We start from the raw sequence: 24,174 nt of genomic DNA, 5'->3' as shown, positions 1-24,174 counted from the left end.
AGTACTTATAATTAATCTTAGATTTATTTATAGAAAAAGTGTACATTTAACAAAGTTCCTATACAAAAAAAGTAATTAACTACTAATTACAAAGCACACTATTGAGTAGAAAATATCTGCATTCTTCCACTCAATTAAGATACCGAGGAGGAAATTTGGCTGAGCAGTGAAGCATTGTGGATTATTTTACTGCGCTGTCCAAAAGAGATTATTAAGAAGTGCAGAAAATCTATTTTAACGAGACTTGCAATTTGTGGCAGTAATCAATGACGGTCTCATTATGCCTGAGTCATTGCAAGACTGTTTTTTGTAATTCTTTATCCTAAAAATCACATTTGACATAAAGTTCTACTGTTTCTATGTTTTGTTCTATCTATTTCCTCATATCCACTGTAAGAAATAAAAACCTATACCTAAGAACAATCCTGTTGCACAATTCTGCAGTCTGGGAAAGCATTATAAGGATTTCTGAGTGGAATTTGTCTAGCACTCCTATGTAACTTGACTGTATTTCCTTTTGGATTTTAAGGCTACTTTGATGTAGAGATGTAAAAACATAGCTGCACATCATATTAATTAAACTGAAATTCTTTGATCCTTAGGAAAAGTCTTTTTTTAGATGGTATAATATGTTGCAGAGAAAAATGTAAAGTATACAGTGAAGGGAATAGTCAAATTAAATATTTCCATGTAGAAAGTCATCTAAAGCAGTGTTTCCCAACCTTTTCCAGCCCAAGGCAAAATTACATGAATAAAATTTTTCCGTGGCACACCTGTTAAGGCATTCCCCATCCCCATCCTTATGAGATCATTGTAGCTCATTGCCATGGCAAAAATCTGGCACAGCTGTTCAGTGGCTCATGAACTGTGCGTACCCCACAGCCAACATGCGCGCAGTAGATGAATTTCCTTCTGCTCGGCCGGTTCTCTCTCTCCCTCACAGCCAACACGTGCAAGTCTCCTGTGCATATCTCATAGACGCGGTTTATTCGTTAGTGCTACGTGGCTGGAGAACTTCTCATTGTTCCAAAAATTGCGGCACGCCAGTTGAAAAGCACTGATCTAAAGGGTGATCTAATGAAGTACTATTTTAAGAAATATGTTAAACAGCTTTTTTTTCCTGTAACCAAGAAAGTTCATCATAGAGAATGTGTGTTAAAATTGTTTTAGATGGATATGCTTTAATGTAATAAAATCATGGTGCATATGCATTGTGATTATTCTTTATAGTAATTTTACTTCAATGATCAACATTAAATAAATAAGCCATTTAATGCAGCAATACTTGAATAATATGGCTTTTTGCCTGTCATTTTGATAATGACAGATAGTGAATCATTACATGTTATTTAATTGAATATTAATTTTAGAGTCTCCATCTTTTTTATTTGTTAGTACATGTTAATTTCTCTTGAAAATGTATGCCATATTGTAAATTTGTATTATTTAGTTACCATTTCTTATTCAGATTTTCTCTTTGCCACTGTCTGGTATTTACCCGTCTTTGTTTGTGTGAAATACAGGCTAAAATCAGTATTTTCAAAAATACCTGAGGGACAGAAAAAGACTGGCTCACAATACGTGAGCCCAAAGTTGGGATCCTTCATACTGCAACTTGTTCCAGTGTTTTTTGAATTTCAAGAAGGAAGGCAGAAGTGTCCCTCCCAGATAACTAGCAGTCTGGTTTTTTAGGGCATTTTCCTGGATTTAGGTGGTTTATGTTGAGGTCTGCTTGGGGGAAAAGAGAGAACAGCTCTGTGGGTGAGCACCCTAGCCCTAAGGCTGTTGTAGAAGACGGCAGCTCCTGCCTTCATACAAAACAAGTTACCACTACATTTTTCAGTTTAATTTTTTTTTCTTGGGGGTTTTCAGGGTTATTATTTTGGCCTAAATTCCACCAAGGTCTGCCTTAGGTGCCCAAGTCCTTTGTTAGATCTGAATCTTAAGCAATTTTAAAAATTTTACCAATTTTTAATTACATTTTAGTATTAGCTGATTATGACTGGTGTTAAATTCACAGCCCTGGAACAGCAGGGAAAATGGCTGCTGCAGGGAAAATATGCTTCCCACATTGCTCTGGCAGTCTATCTGAGCTAGAGCTCAGGTGCACTGCCTGTGGGGTACATGTCTAGATGAATTCCTGTGTCTCATTTTTCATCTGAATCTTTGTTGCAAATTATCAATGAAGCCTTGTCTACCCTGAGAAAATGTTGAAGTATTTTGAACATGCTACTGAAATGTTTTAATTTATGATTTTAAACATAATTTTACCCTTAGTATGAGCATATAATAATAGCTCAGTTGTTTTCAAACTTTTCTGGCTACATACCTCCTTTACCTGCAATATATGGATGCTCATATCCCCTACACATGATGCGTCTGCATATTCATTCCTTTGGAAGAGTGTCGACATGTGACCAATCAGAAACTGCAGTGCCATTGTTCGAATTGAGGTGTGTACACCTTAGCAAAATGTTATGTACCTCTGGGGGTACATTTATCCCAGTTTGAAAACCACTGTTATTGTGTTAGCTGAAAATATGACTGTCAATAAACGTATCTGTTATGATCTTTTCTATAGCCCTACGTAGCGGTGTAGTAATGCACTTGGGATCCATGTGCAAGAGGCACCCTCCCCACATGTGGATCTCACTCCTTGTTAAAAAGTCTCTTTAGCTAAAGAAATTAAGACAAGCCTGCTATAAGCAATTTTGAAGAAAGTGCTTCATAATGCTTCTTAAAATAACAAGACCGTTGTTTGCCTACCAGGAAAACCTGGTATGAATCCCTGTTTATTGGGAATGCACAAACTAAGAAAAGAGGTTCGGATTGTTGTTGAGGGGTCACCACTGTAGGGCGGATAAAGTTGAGCAAAACTGACCTGCCATCAGTGTAGTATAAAGTACACACTTTAAATTATAAAACAGTGGATGACTGGAGGATAATCTGTAGTAGTAGGCCTCTATCTGGCTCACGAGACAATAGAATTACATTGAATGAGACGACAGCTTGCTGAACATAACCCGCATTTGAAAGATTAAGTGGAGCTGGAATGACCTCTCCATTTCCGGGTTTTCTGTGTTTTCTTCCCCCTTGTATGTCGTGTGAGTATCTTTCCTGCCTACTCCTGTTGCAGACAGATAATCTGTAAACTTTCAATTATAAAATACTTAGTTCTTTCATTTCAAATGCTATACAAATATTTTTTGGTAGGTTTCCTAAGGTTGTGCATGATTATAATAATTTTAGTTTACAAAGGCAGGACAACACACAGTTGAATGCTGTATTTGGGAAATATTCTACATTTAAAGTGACTAAAGTTACATGTGGCTTACAAATTAGGTCTACAAAATTGAAATATTCAAATTGTAAGTGGGAGTTGGGAGTGGGGCTTAGGGGTCTGGGAGCTCAGGTGGTGTTTTCGTCGATCCTCCCAGTCTCGGGCTATGGGCTGAGGAGGAAGAGGAGGATCCACGCGGTGAACCAAAGACTGCGGCGCTGGTGTTATCAGGAAGGCTTTGGCTTCCATGACCAGAGCCTGCTCTTTGGAGAGAGAGGCAGCGAGCTGCTGGGAAGAGATGGCCTCCACCTCTCTCCCCTGGGGAGGAGGCTCTTCTCAGCCAGGCTGGCTGACCTGCTCCACTGGGCTTTAAACTAAGCCCGCTGGGGGATGGGGGGACTAATGCCCCTGCTGGCCCGCTGAACGGCCCTTGCAAAGCCAGCAGACCAAGACACTTAAGGGAGCCCACCCCTGCCCCAGCCCTGGCACAATCTGTGGGCAAGGCAAGAGCCCCCAAGGGCACACTTGCCTGCCTGTACACTAATGCCAGGAGCCTGGGCAACAAACAGGATGAGCTCGTCCTCCTGCTCAGTGCAAAGAAATATGATGTCATTGGGATAACGGAGACCTGGTGGGACTCCACCCATGACTGGACCACGGGTATAGAGGGCTATACCCTATACAGGAGGGATCGTGTTGACAAAAGGGGCGGGGGTGTAGCTCTCTATGTGAAGGAAAGCTACATGTCCCTGCAAGCTGATGTTGGCGACCAGCATGGACAGCTAGAGACCCTCTGGGTAAAAATTCGTGGGGAATTCGGCACAGGGGACACAACGGTGGGAGTCTACTACAGACCTCCCACTCAAAGTCCTGAGCTTGACCAGGAGTTCGCCCGGGAACTGACTGAGGCTGCTTGCTCCAGGACCTTGGTTGTCATGGGTGACTTCAATTACCTGGACGTCTCGTGGGAGGATCACTCAGCTAAATCCGAGCGGGCGCAAAGCTCTCTCACATGCGTGGATGACCTCTACCTGACTCAAGAAGTCTATGGGCCAACGAGAGGCAAAGCACTGCTTGACCTGGTACTGGCTATGGGGGACGACCTAATCGGCGACCTAATGATTGATGGGAAGTTCGGTGACAGTGACCACGAGCTGATCACCTTCACCATCCGCCGTAAAGCTGGCAAGTCAGTCAGCAACACAGAAGTCCTTGACTTCAGAAAAGCCGACTTTGACAAGCTCAAGAGGCTAGTCGGTCAGGCCGTCAGGGACCATGACCCCAGGGAGATGGGAGTTCAAGAAGAGTGGTTGCTTCTCAAGGAAGCGATCCTCAGTGCACAAGCTAAATCTATTCCAACACGGAGGAAAGGCAGCAAGAAGGCACAGCAGCCCTCCTGGCTCTCTAGGGACCTGGCGGACCTCCTGCAGCTAAAAAGGAAAGCCTACAAAGGATGGAGGACGGGATTCACCTCCAAGGAGGATTACTCCGTGCTGGTCCGGTCCTGCAGGGAGCAAACCAGGAAAGCCAAGGCTGCAACTGAACTCCAACTAGCTTTAGGCATCAAGGACAACAAAAAGTCCTTTTTCAGATATGTGGGGAGCCAGAGGAAAAGCAAGGGCAATGTTGGACCCCTGCTAAACCAGATGGGGCAACTGGCAACTGACGCCCAGGAAAAAGCCAACCTATTAAATAGGTACTTTGCGTCAGTCTTTCATCAGTCACACGGGATGCCCATGCCTGCGATGGGACAGGGAAATCTGGGTGAGGGGGATCCCCTACTCTCCATCAATGCTGACCTCGTGAAGGAACACCTTGAGAAGCTGGATACCTTCAAGTCAGCCGGCCCTGACAATCTGCACCCCAGGGTACTCAAGGAGCTGGCGAGCGTCATAGCCCAGCCCCTGGCACGGATCTTTGAAAACTCCTGGCGCTCTGGTGTAGTGCCCGAAGACTGGAAGAAGGCCAACGTGGTGCCGATCTTCAAGAAAGGGAGGAGAGTGGATCCAGCTAACTACAGGCCCATTAGCCTGACTTCTATCCTGGGGAAGATCTTAGAAAAGTTTATTAAGGAGGCCATCCTTGAGGGACTGGCCCAGGCTAACATTCTAAGGGACAGCCAGCACGGGTTTGTTGCAGGTAGGTCTTGTTTGACCAATCTCATTTCCTTCTATGACCAGGTGACCTATCACCTGGACAAGGGAGAAGAGATTGATGTCATATATCTTGACTTCAAAAAAGCTTTTGATCTGGTATCCCATGATCACCTCTTGGCCAAACTGTCCAGTTGTGGCCTTGGCTCCACCACGATCCGCTGGCTGGGAAATTGGCTTCGTGGTCAGACCCAGAGGGTTGTGATCGATGGCAGTCACTCATTGTGGTGCCCTGTGACCAGTGGGGTCCCTCAAGGCTCTGTCCTGGGACCCATACTGTTCAACATCTTCATTAACGACGTGGACACTGGAGTCAGGAGTGGACTGGCCAAGTTCGCCGATGACACCAAACTTTGGGGCAAAGCATCCACGCCAGAAGATAGGCGGGTGATCCAGGCTGACCTGGACAAGCTCAGCAAATGGGCAGACGAGAACCTCATGGTGTTTAACACCGATAAATGCAAGGTTCTCCACCTTGGGAGGAAAAACCTGCAGCACCCTTATAGGCTCGGCAGTGCTACGTTGGTTAGCACTACAGGAGAAAGACTTGGGAGTCATCATTGACCACAAGATGAACATGAGCCTGCAATGCGATGCTGTGGCTAGTAAAGCAACCAAAATGCTGGCTTGCATCCATAGATGCTTCTTGAGCAAATCCTGGGATGTCATTCTCCCCTTGTACTCGGCCTTGGTGAGGCCGCAGCTGGAGTACTGCGTCCAGTTTTGGGCTCCACAATTCCAAAAGGATGTGGAGAAGCTTGAGAGAGTCCAGAGGAGAGCCACACGCGTGATCAGAAGTCAGGAAAACAGATCTTACGATGACAGGCTGAGAGCCACGGGACTCTTTAGCCTGGAAAAGCGCAGGCTCAGGGGTGATCTGATGGCCACCTATAAGTTTATCAGGGGTGACCACCAGGATCTGGGGGAATGTCTGTTCACCAGAGCGCCCCAAGGGATGACGAGGTCGAACGGTCACAAACTCCTGCAAGAGCATTTCAGGCTGGACATAAGGAAGAATTTCTTTACTGTCCGAGCCCCCAAGGTCTGGATCAGTCTGCCATTGGAGGTGGTTCAAGCACCTACATTGAACACCTTCAAGAGTAAATTGGATGCTCATCTTGCTGGGATCCTATGACCCCAGCTGACTTCCTGCCCTTTGGGCAGGGGGCTGGACTCGATGATCTCCCGAGGTCCCTTCCAGCCCTAAAGTCTATGAAAACTATGAAAACATTTATAAGTATGCAGATTAGCATTCTGTTACTTCAGGTCTCCCAACTACTAACCCATTAGAATAGTTTAGATCAAGTTTTGCCAGAGAGGAGACTTTTTAGGGACAGATTGTAGACTCCATTGGATTCTCTTTTAATCCTTCTCTATTGAGTTCAGGTATGCAATTAGTTTAAGAGGAGTTTTGCACTCCAGATCGAAAGCAGGTATGGACCATTAGTCAGCACAGCATATCTGAGCATTATGTGTCCAAACTTGAGCATTACCTAATAAGTTAATAAAAATACTGTGTGTCACGGAGTGGGGCCTGTGAGCGGCCGTGAGCTCGCTAGCGCCCCCTGCCGTGTCAATTAAGGTGATCCAGTACCCTCTTCTCGCCCACCACGTCTTTGATTTTATAAAGTTCAGTAAGGAAGGCTGCCTACTTCCACCTTGACACAGTGCTGGTATCACCTCCGTTCCAAGTGGGGTGCTCTTCCACTCAGGCTCAGGTGGCCTGAGCCTTACCTGGCCCCCTCTGGGGCCTATGTCGTGCCTCTCACACTCGTTGCCCCCTCTCTGGGGCCTATGCCATGCCTCTCACACTCGTTGCCCCCTCTCGGGCTGGCGTCTCAACCCCTATACGCTGAGCGCCTCTACGGCGCTCGCTCGCCATGCCGACTGTGGCACTAGAGTCCCCAGCACTGTGGAGCCCTCCGGGACTCTCTCCTGGCCCTCCCCCAGTTGGGGCTCAGGTGGCCCCAGCCGTGCCTGGCCCCCAGGACCACCGTCTCGGTCCTTTGCCCTAGTAGGGCTTCTCTCTAGTCTCCCCCCACAGGGTGGGGTCAACACCCCTCGATATGCGTGCCACTGGCGCAAACGGTTGTGCCCGTCTGGCACCGCTAGCTGTGCCCGGGTGGGCACCAGGAACCTCCAGATTATTGGGGAGCTCCTGTGAGGCCTCTGCACACCCCCACAGCCTCACCCAGTCCTCTGGTTTAACCATAAAAAAAACCATGAGCCAAGCAGCTGCAACATAAACAAGAAGCCTACTGGCTTATAACCCAAAGCTTGCACTCACTAGGCTCTTTAGTCATGGCCTCTTCTAGCGTTCTCTCCCCTGCATCATTGCAGCCGGTCTGCGTGGTCAGGCAGCAACCCTCCACCTGGCCTGCTCAGCTCTCTCGCAGAGATCCTGCTCCTGCAGCTGCCAGAGGGGAACTGCTGGCTAGGCTTTGGCCTAGCTGTTTATAAGGGCCTGGCCCTGCCCCTTTTTGGTCATGTGACCAGCCTGGTTGCCCAGCAACCCACATTTGTGCTGCTTCAGGGAGCTTCAGCAGCCCTATTCCTACTGCTAGTAGCAGGCACCCTGGGTGCCCTGCTACACCTCTCCCCCTCCTGGGGTGGAGTCTCCTTAGGAGCAGGGCACGGGAGTGCCCTGCGACACTGTGCATCACATGACAGACCTTTGCCCTCAGATTTAAACCAGAGAACAGTGTTAGTTTGTGCCTTCTTTGTTACACTTCTTGTAATACCCTCTGTTACAGAGGCATAATGACCAGGTTTTGCACTCTGGGTGGTAGCAACAGTGGTAGCCACTGTTTCTGCACTCCCTCTAAGTGGGTGTCTTGGGGCTAGTGCCTCAGTCACCCTCCCCTAGTTATGCGAATGCATATATCGAAAATTACCCTAGCAAGGTAGCATGATAAGTAGGCAATTGCATTTTGATTGAAGTACTTTATACTATAATTGCCATTAATAAAACATGTTTAGGGTGTGGATATACAGCAAGATTATTAGTGAGTAAATTACCCCAGATTTTAGTAAATTTAGCAAATGTACTCAGTATTAAAGAGCTGGGTGCTCACACTAGGTGATATTACAGGGCGTGGCCACTAGGGCTAGGGACAAAAGTTGCACATAAACCAGTTCAAGTAATCAGAAACTGGTTTGGGCCTGTAACAGAAAAGAAGCTCAATGCATGTAAACTAGTTTCGAAATGGCTGAAACTGGTTTAAGATAAACCTGGTTGAATGCAGTATCAGACTTAACTCATCTGGGTTAAACTGGTTTATGGGACTTTTGTCCCAGACCCCTTCCTGGTTTAAGTTTAAATCAGAGTCCCCCAGCATCCCAGCCCTGGGCTGGGCTGTCGCCCCTCTCTAGCTGGAGCAGGACCAGGGGTGTGGCCAGATGCTAGCTTAGCATGGCCCCCTGGGATAGAGGGGGCTTATTCCCCCCTCCCCAGGACCCCAGCCAGGCTCTGCCTGGCCAGGGCACAGCAGCCCCTCTCAGTCCCTCCCCCCCCACTGCTCCAGTGGCAGGGGCAGGGTGCAGTGAGATGCTGGCTGGCATGGAGAAGGGGGCAGGGAGGGAGTTTATTTCCTCCCTGCCAGCTCCTGCCAGTTCTTTAACAACTGCATGTCAAACCACTGCCTACACAGCAGAGTTAACTAACATCTTGTTAAAATGTTAATCCAAGAGCCATCAAGACTGCAGGGCTAACAGGTTTGATTGTGTCTCAGTTATTGGCCCACCTACCTAGCAGATGTGTTTTCCTACCCAGAGACTTATTGGAGGAAGGCATAAGATAGGCCCTTCTTAAGGAGAAGACTCCATCCCCTCCCATCTCTGGCAGAGACTAAAGTAAGCAGTTGATAGGAGAAAGTGGGATTCCCCCTAGCTCCCCTAGGCCATGGGGGAAGGGGAAGAGGCTGGGGAACCTGGCTGGTCCTTTGCCACCTGTGAGCATAGGGCCAAGCCCTGCAGGACCAGACTGAGAGGTGGGAGATTGGCAAAGACCTGGCACAATCATCACATATATGTGCTAAAGAAGGAGCTAAGAGAACAGGAGAGGGTCGCACACCTTGAGTTAGTGTGACAAAAGAGTGCAGGTGAACTACATTTACATTATAAAGCAGAAACTGTAAGAAGTGGGAGACTGGAATGCCTAAGCAAGGACTTGTCTTTTTGGTTTACAGGCAGTCTTCAGACTTACGACAGAATTGGTTCCTGAAAATCGTGTCTTAAGTCGAAACATTGTAACTCGGAACCAATTTTACCATAAAAAACAATGTTATAAATGGGGGATTCGTTCTTGAACCAAGGCCCAATACCCTATTTTCACTAAAAATACCCCAGAATTTTGTACTCAATCAATTATAGCTACATTAATGTATTTTTATTGTAAATAACAATCATATTGATTTGGAAGGACTTCTTTGAGGTGACTTTGCCGGACTTTTTGAAGGGCTCTTGGTTGGACTTTTTGAAGGGTTCTTGGCTGGAGTCTTCTCAGCAGCCTTGGCTGCAGGTTTTTCTGGGGTCTTGTCTGCTTTCTTAAAGAAAGTGTCCAAGGAAATTTGGACAGATATTCTCCAGGGAGACAAGTGATGCAGCAAACTTGTTCACTGGCATGGCATCACATTGTATCAACTGTTGTAAAGTTGAAACTGATGTCATAAAGTTGAAGCAGGGTGTCAGTTTATAAACGCTTTAATTGCAAATTGTTGTAACTCAAAATGTTGTAAGTTGAGGACTGCCTGTATTACATTGCAGTTAAGTTAGACTTAGTTTTGTGCGTGCTCTCATTGGGCATTTATATGTATACTTTTTGGTCCTGTGATGAACCAGAGGTCTGCCACTTCAGAGCAGACTTGATTAATCGAGTCTACTCTGCACACAAGTTGATGCACACTGCGCTGCATCCCGTGCGGTTGTATAAGCAGCGAAATGCACCTCAGTGCACAGAAAATGGTGGTGGTGTGCTTTTGAATTAAAGCACTTTCTTTGTGTGTTAGTTCAAAAGTGCACCGCCACCATTTTCTCAGCACTGATGCACATTTCACTGCTTATACAACTGCAAGCGTTGCTCTCTGGGAGCCGCTTTAATTAAAACTTGCCCCCCAGCCAACCAACCCTGGACCATGTGTATAGACACCCAAAACGACTAAGGGAGTGAACACGCAATGTTTGTTCCCGTGTAGTAAAGATGCATACAAAAGTGATTTTATTCTGTGGTTGGGATGAGTGTCATCTGTCTACTCTATATAGTAAACCTGTTGTGTGTCCACACACATATTTGTAAACATAACTGATTATGGTTATTTTTATTTTTATATTTTTCATTTTTGTGTACAATTTGAAATATTCTGAAGTTGCATTTATTGTTATAAATCAACCCACTACTTATTGTGTTGTTTTTCTGGTTCTAAAAACTGTTAAAGAATAATACAATTGTGTATTTTCAAGCAAGTAGTATATTTGCAATAGTATTACTCAATGAAATAATTCTGTTCATTGGTTTTAGAAAGTTTCTAAGGAAAGGAATGATAATAAAAAGTAAGCTCTCAAGACAGGGTCATTAAAATATTTTTAATTTACTAAATTCAAACCCCTTTTCAGTTTACAGGCAATTTTATTGTTCATATACTTGGGCTCCTATTCTGACTTAACAGCAGTTGTGTAAAAAAAAATCGTCTTGTTGAAATAAGATTCTGCTGTTTGAGCTGCTTCTTGTTATGTCATTAAATAAAATTAGTATACCTGCACTGAAAGTTCCCGATGTGATTTTGCTGACATTGTTTAAAATCTCTACTGGAGTTCCTAGGGATATCGCTTGGGTCTCTCCCTTGGCTTCACTGGTCAGATATGGTACTAGGTAGCCTCCAGCTGAAGTACATATTAAATGTAGTTCCACAGTCTTTGTGATGTACTGAGCATTTTCGGTTCTAGGTAGGCCTGTGTGAGTCGGCAGCGATCCGATCCAGCTTTGGATCCAGCCACTTCAGATGGCCACGATACGATCTGGAGCTCTGGACTGGGTTTCCGCCTCGATCTGGCCGAAGCGGCTCCCAGACATAGGGTATAATGGAGAATCAATGAAGTAGCTATGACTTTGTTGTTTCTTGTCCGATTTGGATGAAACTTGCAGGGATGGCAGCTTCTGCTGAGAACATAAAATCTGCCAAGTTTCAAGAAGATCAGTGCAGGGGCCTGGGGGGAACTGTATCCCAAATTCTTGAAAGCCAAACTCATGTCACAGCTATGTGTTACAACACAGGGGGGTCAAAACTGCAGGGATGGTGGCCCTTGGTGAGGCCACAAAACCTGCCAAGTTTCAAAGAGATAAGCACAGGGTTTTGGGGGGAACTGCACCTCAAGCTGCGGACAAGCAAAACTCGTGACATGGGTGACACTGCGTGTGTTAAGGCGCAGCGGGGTAACCGCTGCAGGGATGGTGGCCCCTGCTGAGGCCATGATGCCGGCCAGCTGTCAAGGAGATTGGTGCAGGGGGTTCTGGGGCCCTGCACCCCTACCTGCTGACAGACAAAACTCGTGCCAAGACCGTGTCTGTCCTGGGGCAATTGATTGTCTGAATTGATTCTTTCCTCTCCTTAGCCTGGTTTTGTAGGTGCTAATTGACATCTTTCTTCTAAAATTAGCCTTTCACATTTGGGATGCTTGTCTTAAGCAGGAAACAGTTTTTCTACACAGAATAAAAGAATGGGCTGTTGTAAGATGGCTGTTACTTCTTTTCACAATATCTGCTGCCTGGGAGAGGGGCAGAGTCCAGCGGGGCAGATCCAGCAGGGCTTCAGTGGTGCAGTCATACTCTGCTTTGATTCCTGCTTCTCCTAAGGTTTAAAACCAGCTGTTCCAACAGTGGTGGCATATCTATTTAGACAGCACTGAAGGAATTAGTTGACTGAGTGGATCATCATAATCTACCTGATTCCTGCTAATCGCTCTTTATTCCACCGATGTTAACAACCCTCTCTCTCTTTTAATAGTCCCCATGTTCTGCTAATCAAGCTATCCTTTCTTTGGCAATGTTGCTGTTTGTTAGCTACTTCTGGTCCGTCTTTTTCTATTCCAGAGCCATGTAGACTACTTTTAGCTCTTTTCAAAATTCTAGATCCATGAAGTCCAGTCTTCAGCAGCAGCTAGTTTCAGCTTAAAATAGTATTCTGAATAGGAAAGGGCTCTGTATCTGCTCTGTGCAGCCGTAACTTTGCAAAACTTTTTTTTGATCCATTCTGCCTACCCAAAACCCAGTTGCATGTCTTATTTGAGGGTGTGGAATGGGGAAAATAAAATATATTAATTTTATACGGAAAAAAATGTGGACAAGTTAAATTTTATGTTTGTGTTTCCTTGGACTTTTGGATGAATTTTAGGGAAGTCTATAATATCATTTGGGATATTAAGAAGAGGTTACATGACAAAGATGGGAAATGTTTGCTCAATATAGGCATTTAGGAAAATTGAAAATCACCTCTTTTCCCAAAGCCCGGGTTATGATAGGCCCAGAGTAGCGTCCATAGGACAGTAGGAAAGCCTGTAGTTTTTATGATGTGTTCAGGATATTGCAGGACATGGTGATAATTACTTACTTGTAGACTAAGACTGTGATACTGTCCTAGGGCTTGATCTTGCTATTGGTTTCAGTGACTTCAGTAGGAGTTTGACTGGATTGTACTTAACTGAACTGGACTGTATTTAGTCTCTGAAATGGACTAGCTCAGTTTTCCTTTACTTGGGCATTTCAATCATGTGCTTAATATTTTCTTTCTTTTATAGGTCACTGGGGACGATGTATAGGTGACTGTGGGTCTGGTGGTATTCGGAGTCGTGCAGTGTGGTGTGTCCATGTAGAAGGTTGGACAACCCATCATTCAAACTGCGAACAAAGGGACAAACCTGAAAACCAGAGAAGTTGCTTTAAAGTCTGTGAATGGCACCTTGAGCTCTTTGAGTGGGAAGTTTCAGAATGGAATATTTGTGTGCTTGTTCCTTTTGCTCATGGCGAAGTCAAACCAAGGACTTCAGATTGTGTGACTGCACAGCATGGGCTACAGCACAGAAGTGTACATTGTATTCAGAAACTGAACAGAACTATAGTTGCCAATGAAATATGTGAATATTTTACACCACAACCACCTACAGAACAAGCCTGTCTAATACCCTGTCCCCGGGACTGTGTCGTATCAGACTTCTCAGACTGGTCTGGGTGCAACAAGGATTGTGTAAAGAGTTTACAACACAGAACGCGTTCAGTTCTCTCCCCACCTCTCTACGGTGGTTCCCAATGTCCAAATCTTACGGAATCAAGGATGTGCAACGTTTCTGCCTCTTGCTCTCTTGGGGAAGAAGAATATACCTATAGTCTTATGGTTGGACCTTGGAGTAAGTGTAGACTGTCTCACCCTAAAGAAGTTAGTTTGATTGGAAGAACCATGCTGGACTTCAGTTCGGATTCTGCAGAGCGAAGCTCGTTCAGACTGCAAGTTTACAAACCCCACCATCATTCCAAGCCATGGGATGTAGAGCTAGGTTATCAGACTAGGCAGGTTAGGTGTATAAGGAGTGATGGGAAAAATGCAATGTTGAGGTAAGGGTATCTTTACATTTACTTTTTTTTTTTTTTTTTAATCAAAAACAGATTTGCATGTAGATAGCTGGTAAAATATGAAGTTCCTGGTAACACAACAGCACTTACGTGTTTGAGTTATAATTCCAAATTTTAACATGCTTTTCTTATGGTCATGTTTAATTTTATTTCTCTTTCTTGTAGAGGGAAAAGGGAATTAGCTGAATATTTTGCATGCTTCTACAATTTGTGACTACTTATCTGCATTTTATGTTTTTAACGTGTCTCCTTTATAAGGTCTCAACCAATTTTTGTTTTGGCATTACAGAAAATGGAAGCTTATATCACTTTCTTTGTTTGTTAACAATGCCACTTTATTTTTTGCTATGAACAAATCTTTTTCAATATTGTATTGCTTTTGTTAGATTGGACATACCAAGCTCTACATCGGACTGAACCCCTTGTAGTCTCACTGACCACGGAGAGTCCTTTTTAGAATTTGGTTCATTAAATATATTAAGAAAACAATTTTTTTAGCAAAGTTGCTTGAGCTAATGAGAAATTAATGGTACTATGATTTTATTTTTATTGAAGAAAACTTATTGGCTTTCTCATGCATGTGAAACCTTTGGTGATGCCAATGGTAGGTATGTAGGTGTATGGCAGAGAATAAGCTTATTTTTCTTTTCTTTCATTTTCTATTGACTTATCTTTCCATTTATGATGCCTAATCATTTCTTTTAGTTCATGCAGTATGGATTCCTATAATTTCACAGTCAAGGTTATAATACTCTACAGCAAGTAATGGAAAGATTTATTTTCCATGTTTCTCATGTTTAAATATAAAATGTCTTAGCACAACCATTTGACTTCAGATTGAAAAATATTTTTCAATAACATTAGAAGTTCTTAAAAATCTGGTTCCTGAATTTCTCAGAACTTGATGCATTTGTCAGTAATCTATAGTTCCTGGCACATACTCAAATTCAAATTGGAAAGATAAGGGTTTATTTTATGTCCAGTGCTTTGTTACTGTTAATGTTGCTGGCAGGTTTGCACAGGTACTGAGGTGAAAATATGTCCTCTAGACTTTTCTTTACTGTCTTCTATTATATCTGCAGCAAAGTACAGATATGTCTATTGATTTGAAAAAGATGTAGAGTCTCCAAACTATTCTGCAGTTCCTGACATTGCTACTGTGTTGCCTGATTCTATAGAACCCAATTCTGACTCTGATTTTATTTCCATTCAACTTCCTTGACTTTAACAGAGTTCATTCTTATTTATTGCACTGTAAGCAAGATTGGAATCAGGGGCATGGACACTCGCATACAGTTGTCAACTGACTTCCTGACATCTGTATCACACTCTCTATCACAAACTACACATACAGAATTCTGACTTCAAATACACCAGTGTGGGTGTCGCTGAGATCCCCTTGGCAGACTCCCATCAGGAAAGGCAAGGCTGTTCTCACTATTACATCCCCTCATGCTGATTCCATTGTGGAGGAGAGGTGCAGATTCAATATATGGTTGACGCTTCTTAGAGTCCCCGTTGGAAAAGGCTGTTCAAGAGATACTCTTGAAACAGCAAGGGGCTCCTAGTTCTGGTCATGTCACCTCCTTGTCCATTTTCTCTTTTTTGACCGTGATAACCCATTTGGAGGTGAAGCTTAACTACTTCAACCTCCTAGCGCATTTTCCCACTGGGGCTGTGCTAAGCCTTATGGTAGCAGATGCTGAATCTAGTCCATAATTTACTCTTACCGTCTTCATAAAATGAGCTGCTTTATTGATTTGGAAAGGGGCTAAGGGTTTTGTTGTTTTATAGTGCTCAGTTTGTCACCCACTTGATTGCAAGATACTTTTTTACCCTGTTGCCACTGGTAATTCTATAATTGAAGCTAGAAAATTAAATCCCAAGTACATGGCATATCTGATACTAGGGTAAAATGTCATCACTACTAAATGCCCCTGACAAACTCTCCCTTAATAAAACGTGGTTCATTAATGTCTAACTCATTTTATTGTGCAACATATTTTGCTGTCTTTCTTTTGAAGAATGGGCCGGATCTTGCAGATGTCACTTTACAATAGTGATGATATTTTGGATGCTGATGAAGAAGAGAAAACAGATTTGCATAACCCTGAAGCAGACTTTGGCAGGCAGCCAAATGTCTGCTGTAAAACTGGAATGAAAAAGTGTGCTGATTCTTTTCTGTGGCCAAGTTTTCTTGTTTAGGCACCGTGTTGAATAGGCACTGATGAGATGCATCTTACCTATGGGGAAAACTGAGGCAAGTGAAGAAAGTATCGCAAGATGTCTGAACTGAAATCTCTCAGCATTGCTTAATTATTATGATAAATATCCTAAGAATCTCACCACACTTGTTAGTCCCACTGCTGTCTAATTATTAAAGAAAAATGCCAGGTAATGCAAGCACTCAGCCATCTTCCAATGAACATTTGAGGAAAGTAAATACCTGTTGGTCTAATCACAATTTTTAGACAGTTGCAGGCCATATAACTCTGCACTGTTAACTTGGGGTGTCTTCCCCATTATCAGAGTGCTGTATCTCAGGGGCAGGCAAAATGCAGCCCACAGGCCACATGCAGCCCGGCAGGCCATTCTATCCAGCCCATGGGGACCCTAAAAAATTTAGAAAATGAATATTTATCTGCCCCTCGCTGCCTGTCATGCAGCCCTTAATGGCTTGCCAAAACTCAGTAAGCGGCCCTCTGTCCAAAATAATTGCCCACCCCTGCTGTGTCAGGTATTGCTTAGGTTGATGCACAGTTCTCACTGAGAAGATTTACATGAGTAATGCTTGCACCACCAAACCATATTTTTTTCAAAGATGTCTTGGGTATAAATAAAATAATATCTTGAATAATCACAATGAATTGAAAAAAAAAAGTATTCTGAAATAGAAAAGAATCTCTTTTTGCTTAAAACTGTATTTCAAGAATAAGGTCATGAAAGTGGTTTTGAGCACTCTGAAGGTGAAAAGGGTCAATTCTTGCAGATGCAGGATTAGTGGTGAGAATTTTTGCTTAATTAATAAGCTTATTGTTCTTGTTTATTAATAGTCTTTTTGAACTGGCTAACAGTGTTATGAAACTTACTTGCCTGAACTCAGATTCATTTTCTCATTGATTACTGATAATTAACATAACTAAAGCCAGTCAAAAGAAATCTCTCTTATAAAGCATTGTTAAGAGAACATTGTTTTCATTTAAATAATTGGCCCTGCAGGGATTTGTGAAACTTATATCCACAAGTGCAAGAGCAAAATTAATTTGCATTGTAAAAAGAAAAACCCTAAGTTAGATTATTTCCAAAGGTGTTTAGGTGGCTGAAAGAATATATACACCCTGACGTATTGCAATGCATGCTTTTCTTAGGAGTTGTGAATGGCCGAAACAAATATGCCGAGTTAAACTGAGGGAAATACCACATTTCAAACTGATCCACTCTGTTTTATATATCTTGTATATCACAAAGTGAGCAGAAACTAAACCATGCTAATTATCCAATTATTTCATTCAGGCTCTTGTTTTGCTTCCACTGGGTGTGAGAGAGAGAAGACCTGGAAAAGGTTACTGGGGATCAGATGATGCCTGGCACGTTCTTTCTTGACTTTCTTTTTTCCGTGTTTTAACTAAGTGCAGTTGTTTAATCTGCCCATATTCAGATTGAAATAGGAGCAGTAAGAATAGAGCTGGGTGGGAATTTTTCACTGACACATTTTTTAGTCAGGAAGTACTAGTTTGTCAAAATCAGAAAAGGTTCAAGGGAAAAAGTTGGTTTGTTGCATTTTCCATTTTGAAATAAAAGCACTGTGTTGTTTTTTCTTTTTTAAAGAAAAGTTCATTGGTTTTGGTTCAAAACAGTTCTAGTGTAGAAATATAGGCAAATTTGTGTGTGTGGGGGGTCATTCCTTTGGAATCGGAAAACAGTTTTGCAGCTCTAATTATGAAAACAACGTGCTGCATTCTTCTATTTCAGGGTATTTTCAGATTATTTCCATCCTGTTTCATATTCAAAATGTGTGCCTGTATGTCTGTGTTTAAACACAAATCTGAATAATTCAGCAAGAATATGTATGCTGAGTGTCCTGACTGCCAGACTAGGAAGGCATTTTTGCTCGCTGTCTATTAGGCATTTAAACCCCCCCAGCTGCATTGGGAGGGGTTGCAGGAATGCCCACACAGAATGAGATGTGAATGATGTGGATTCAAGTCCCTCTGGAAGAGTTGGGCTGTGAACTTCAGTCTCCACAAGTCCCTTCACAAATGAGGTGAAACACAAGGTACCTTTTTGGTATTGCACTTCAGCAAGAATTGTTTTACTATTATTTTTTTTTAAATTTGGTCTGAACCAATTTTTTTCCTGGGTTTTTTTGATGTTTCAGGGCTGACCTGGAAAATCAAGTACTCATTCAACCCTAGCTATAAATGCATAACTAGGCGGAATAAATAGAACTGTGTCCATTTTTAATTTAGTTAACAGATTCATAGCTTGTACTGTAGTGACAGTGAACATTTTTGGAGATTGCTTTGGTTAGACAACAAAGCTTATGTGCAGTCAGATGCCTGAGTGAAATGAGATTGGAATTTAAAACAATATTTATCTTTGACCAGTGAAATTACATGTTTAGTTTATAGACTCAAATCAATGTACTTTAATGGTAATGTTTTGCATATTTAGGTGTATTCATATTAGTTTGCCTTACATGCATCTGTAATGCACAACTGTAACACACAAAACCATGTCTGGGCTCTACTCAAGAGGGAAGAGTGTGTTTATGTTTTGGGGTTCTTTTGTATTGCAACTGTTTTGACTTCAGGCCTATGAACTTGTATATACCAACCATTTAGATTCAAATTTTAGCAGGTTATTTCATATAGTTATCTTCTAGAAAACATTCATCTGAGCAGCTGAAAAACTAAGTGGAAGTTGTCAGCTCTACTTTTCATTTACTCTGTAATGAAGAGATTGGCTGTCCTGTGGGCCTTCTATGAAAGGACCAGTGGACACATATACCAAGGAAAGAAATGTGCATATAAGGTCCTGTACATACCAGACATCACTTGTGGTTTTAGCCTTAATAATCTGCTGGGAGGTGTTGTATACTACTATACTAGGTAAGGGCCTATGTCTGCATTCATTTATAGGCTTTTTGTTCGCTGAGTGAGAATTTAGGCTAGCAATATTAAGATATAAAAGATAACCCCTTTCAAGGGTTCTCCATGGCAGTTGGGCATGGTTGATTTACTTAATTCATTAGTGACTGAACTAGTTTTAATCTTGGTTACAGCAATGAAATATTAAAAAAAAAATGGAATGGGAACATGTGGCTGTATCTAAAAGCAAATTTCAGCTGACTCTTTAAAACATTGGGATCAGAAGTCCTCTTAGTCATGTTGACATGTCAACTTCAATTTCTTAGTATAATCAGCCTGGCCAGTAACTTATTTTCATTAACTTCTTACCTTAGGATAACATTTTTCTTTAACAATTTGGCACAGATACACTATAATACAATTGTCCCTATAATGGTGTAGATGAAGCTGTAAAAGGAAATTAATGTTGTGCTTCATGTGACTTAATTTATCTTCAAATTACAGTCAGGAAGATTAAAGATTTTAAGATGGCTATAAATTTGTGAACTTTGAGTATACAGCATTTTGTACCTGTGTAAGGAACTTCATACAAACAGGAAGTTATTCCTATAAAAGAAGAACACATAGTTTTTTATGAGTTTAAAACAGAATAATTTCTTTTTAGAGATATTTCATAGTTTCCTTCCTTTGGAAGGATAAAACTGTTTATATACATGAAGTACTATAAGTCCTTTGAGAACAAAGTTGTTGGAGGCTCTATGGAGAAAGTCTTTATTTATTGGCATTTTATGGGCCTCTTGACTAATAAAGAAACATTATAAGGAGAAAATACAGAAAATATAACATGAAAATTTTAGTGTTGAATTATTACAGTTTAAAAAAATCCTGTAGGGTTTATTTGGTAGATCCATTTGTCCAATTTCTCTAATTATTATATATATATATATATATATATATATAATTACACTTCAGACTACTGAGATTAGGACAGTACTTGTTTTCTATTTCATAAAGCAAATCTAACTAGTTACTCTGTAATTAATGTTGTGCGCAGTGGAGTCCCAGGAATTACATGGATCCTGTCTCGTAGATTGCAAGCTTAATGTAGTAGAGAGGCCTATGTGCTGCCAATGATCCTGAGAGTAATGTTGTCTGGAGTTGTATATTCCTCATATGGTCATTCATGGTTACAAGGTCATGGGCAAGGTTTCTAGACTAATAGTAATCCAAAAATAAAAAGTCCTTAATGACACAGCAGGCAGATGAAGAAAGACTACCTCACAATGGCTGCAGAGGCAGATGAAGGCAGTGGCAGAATAGAAAACTTGGTTGTCTAGGTTTTTCCATTGGATTATGGTTTCCTTCCTGTGAAGTCTTGCATGGTTGCTGATGTGCAATGGCATTCCCACATTACAAGAAGACACATGCAGGTGTCTTTAATAGCCAAATTATAAGGCAGTGGGATGGTGGCAATGGGAGCAGGTGGTACTGATTACCAGAAGTCCATTGTTATGAATCTGCATAGAGGTGATGATTGCATAGTGGTCATTTTGTACTTGGAACTAAGACAGGCACACAATTTGGCAGCTGCAGCCAGGACTAACCAGGCCTATTTAGGATTGCCTCTGAGTACCCCATATGGAGAGGGTGATAGAAAAGGTGGTTTAAATATAATTCATGTAATTTACCTGACTGGAAAAACATGTCCAGTGGGATCACTGTATCCATGGTCCAAATCAAGTAATGACATTTGCGACTTGAAACCTCTGTACCCTGATGGATAATCCTAACAACTGATGCTCTGATTAGCCCAGCAGGGAATTGATAACAGTGTTTATCACGCAATTAAGAAAACAACAGAGGGACATTAGCGGCTACTTGTTGATTCTACCTGTTGATTCAGCAGGGACCATAGCCAGCATGTGGTCTGCTAGCAAATACACAGACACCTCTCAGCAAGGCAGAGGGGACTTCCTGCTTAGCAGGGAGTGGTAATGATGATGGGGGAAACTACAGCCAGGAAGCAGAGAGGAGGAGCTAGCCCTGCTGCGGAGCAGAGAGCCCTGCCTAGCCCAGGAAGCATGCTGGGATGCTGGGAGTGTCTGGTTTATCTTCAGAGGCCTGAAACAAACATTGCATAAACTGTCTTGAGCCAAATCAGTTAAGTCTGTTACTACATTCAACCAGGTTTATTTCAAACCAGTTTCAGGCATTCTCAAATTGGTTTATGTGCACTGAACATCTGTTCTGTTACAGGTTTAAACCAGTTTCTGATCACTTAAACCAGTGTATGTGTAATGCCTGTCCCTAGACAGAGTGGGTAGAGACTTTGCATAATGAAATAGGAGACTTGGAAAGAAAGTTAACTCAAAATTCTCCTGAGCAGGTGTTCAGAATATGATCTCATCAGCATGAACTCCTTATTCTGGCAAAGCAACAGTGGAAGACATAATGGATGCATCCCCTCTCAAAATATTGGCACCCGATTGACCTCATCAGTGTGTGATGACATCCAGGACTGTCATGACATCCATATTGCCAGAGCAGACGACTGCTGTCATAACCATTTGCATCTTCCCAAAATGGCAAAAAAACCCAAACACACAACCCCCCGCAAAAGATTCAGTATTAAATGCTTGAAAGACCCTGCTAAAAGCAATCATTTCCAGCAGTGCCTCAGTGAGAAATACTCTGACTTCCATGATGATCTTGATACCATTGATCACTGGGAGAACTTCAAGAAAGGAATTCATGAGGCAGGTACAAAATCTCTAGACTTCTCCACAAAGAAACATCAGGACTGGTTCAGTGAGAATAGTAGCTAAATTTAAGCTCTCAGTGAGAGAAAAAAGAACCTTCAAAGCTTGGCAGAATGACATGAACTCCAGAACAGAAACAATGTGTTTATCACCTCATTAAAGCTGAAACCTCAAGGACGATATGAGTGAAAAAGAAGTGGTAGGAGGACAAATCAAAAGAAATTCAAAAGTTTGCGAGCAGCTACATGTGTAGTTATTTCTTTTCAGTGCCGTCACATTAGGTTGCGGTAGCCCGGTCTGAAGTTTGAAGTGGTGATCACAGTCAGGAGAAGCAAGCATAATCAGGAAACCAGTGCCTCCATAGCTGTTCTTCACTATGCTCACAATTGTATTGTGTGTGCCCACTCAACTGATGAGGCTCCAGGTTGCTTCTGTGAAATTTATTAAATGCTTGGACTTGCTGTTAACGGCACAAAAACTGCAGTACTTTACCAACCTACCCCAAAACAGCCTCCATATATTACAATTAGAGGACAATCATTGGAGAATGTTGAATGGTTTCTCTACTGTGGTAGCTACTTTTCCCAATAAACTTAACATAGACAATAATATTTAGCAGTTGTTAAATTTAACAGTGTAATGTGTCTCCAAAATTGTGTCTTTGATGATCATGATATTAGGATCCAAACTAAGCTCCTTATAAACCTGGCTGTTGTGACATCTATCCTGTTGTATGATTGTGAAATTTGGATGACATATTGGAAAAATGTCAAAGCCTTGGAATGCTGTCATCAGTGATGTCTTCAGAAAATCTTCCATATCAACTGGAAAGAAAGAAGAACAAATGCCACCACTTTGGCTCTAAAAAAATACCACCAGCATTGAAGCCATATTTGTATTTCACTAGGTTTGTTGGACTGGATATGTCACAAGTATGCCTCACAACTGGCTCCTGAAACAGATCCTGTACTTCCAACTCACTGATGGTCATCACTCTAGAGGTGGGAAACAGAAAAGATACAGGGACATGTTGAAGCGGAATCTGAAGAAATGAGATTTTAATGTCAGTACTTCAAAGTTTCAAGCACTGAATTACCCCCGCTGGTTCCATGATGTGTATGACAAGATATCAGATACTTTGAGCAACTTCTTCTCACTATGGAGGTGGATAGATGAGAGAAAAGGAAACAACTGTGTCCCTGACATTACCAGGACTCATTCCTTCCTCCTGGAACTATCTGCCATACCTGTAGTTCAACATATGCATCTTGGATTAGCCTCCTTCTCCATTTCTGGACTCACCAATGACTGCCCTATTTACTGGAATACTCTCCTCATATTGAGGGACTGCTGCTGCCAACAGTATGATTATTTTCCACTGTACATAATTAAATTCTGGGATAATTTATACCACTGGGGTAGGGTTTAATTTCATAATAAGAGGGGTTATGAACAGGTATTTCACTTCAATGAACCTGAATTCCAATATTTTTTATGTAAAAACATTATGTAAGAGTTTTGTTATGTTTTGTTAAGTTTCAGGGCACATCAGAAAAGTATCCCACTTGATTTATCTTTTTTTTCCCATTCGGGCTTTTCCCTGATTTTATAGATGAAGAAACTGAGAAAGGGAAGAGTTTAGATAAGCTTTTCTAATTTGGAAATATGGCGCACAAAGCTGTATTTAGTAAATAAATTGATCCAACTTCAAATAATCAGAACATTTATTTTTACTTTGACAGGAGCTGGGTGAATCCTTCATTTTTAATCATGCTGAGTGCTTCTACATGTACATTAATGTGCTTTAGTTAATGTGCATTAAATCTAGTACCTCCAGGCACTTTTACATGTGCTCTGGGAGAGGCAGGGGGGAGCAGCACTTTAATTAGAGCAGCTCTGAGAGCCGCTCGCTCTAATTAAAGCACTGTTGTGTCTCGTATATCAGTGTCCCTGCACTAAAAAATGGTGGTGGGGCACTTGAATTAAAGCTCGTTAGATGAGTTTTAGTTCAAGCACCTCACCCCATGATTAAAAATGGTGGGAAAGTGCCATGCTCCAGCAGACTTGATTGATCGAGACTGCTTCAATGCACTGGAATTCCAGTGTGTCGGAGCAGCCTCCGTGCTTGTATATAGGCAACCTTCATTGTGAGGTACTAGGAAAGTGTTCATTAGGGTATCTTTATGTGAATTAACTAAGGAGTATGTGGTGCCTGTAGTGTGTTGGGAGGCTGCTCTGATGCACTGTAATTATAGTGCATCAGAGGAGACTTGAT

At 42.2% G+C, this 24,174-nt stretch overlaps 1 protein-coding gene across 2 annotated transcripts in view; it reads left to right on the top strand.

Annotated features, from left to right (window-relative positions):
* Positions 1–24,174, top strand: part of THSD7B (thrombospondin type 1 domain containing 7B) — a 678,955-nt gene that overhangs the window by 213,096 nt on the left and 441,685 nt on the right. For both annotated transcript variants that reach the window (XM_090045842.1, XM_090045843.1), the window contains exon 3: positions 13,222–14,032. In XM_090045842.1, coding sequence (XP_089901968.1) covers positions 13,222–14,032 — 811 coding nt within the window. The remainder of the gene's footprint in view (positions 1–13,221; positions 14,033–24,174) is intronic.

This window comes from Crocodylus siamensis, chromosome 4 (genome assembly GCF_052110815.1).
Source record: "Crocodylus siamensis isolate JL-2025a chromosome 4, ASM5211081v1, whole genome shotgun sequence".
In the NCBI taxonomy this organism is placed as follows: domain Eukaryota; kingdom Metazoa; phylum Chordata; order Crocodylia; family Crocodylidae; genus Crocodylus; species Crocodylus siamensis.
The sequence above is the reverse complement of the archived record's forward strand: the minus strand, read 5'-3'. Positions and strand labels throughout refer to the sequence as shown.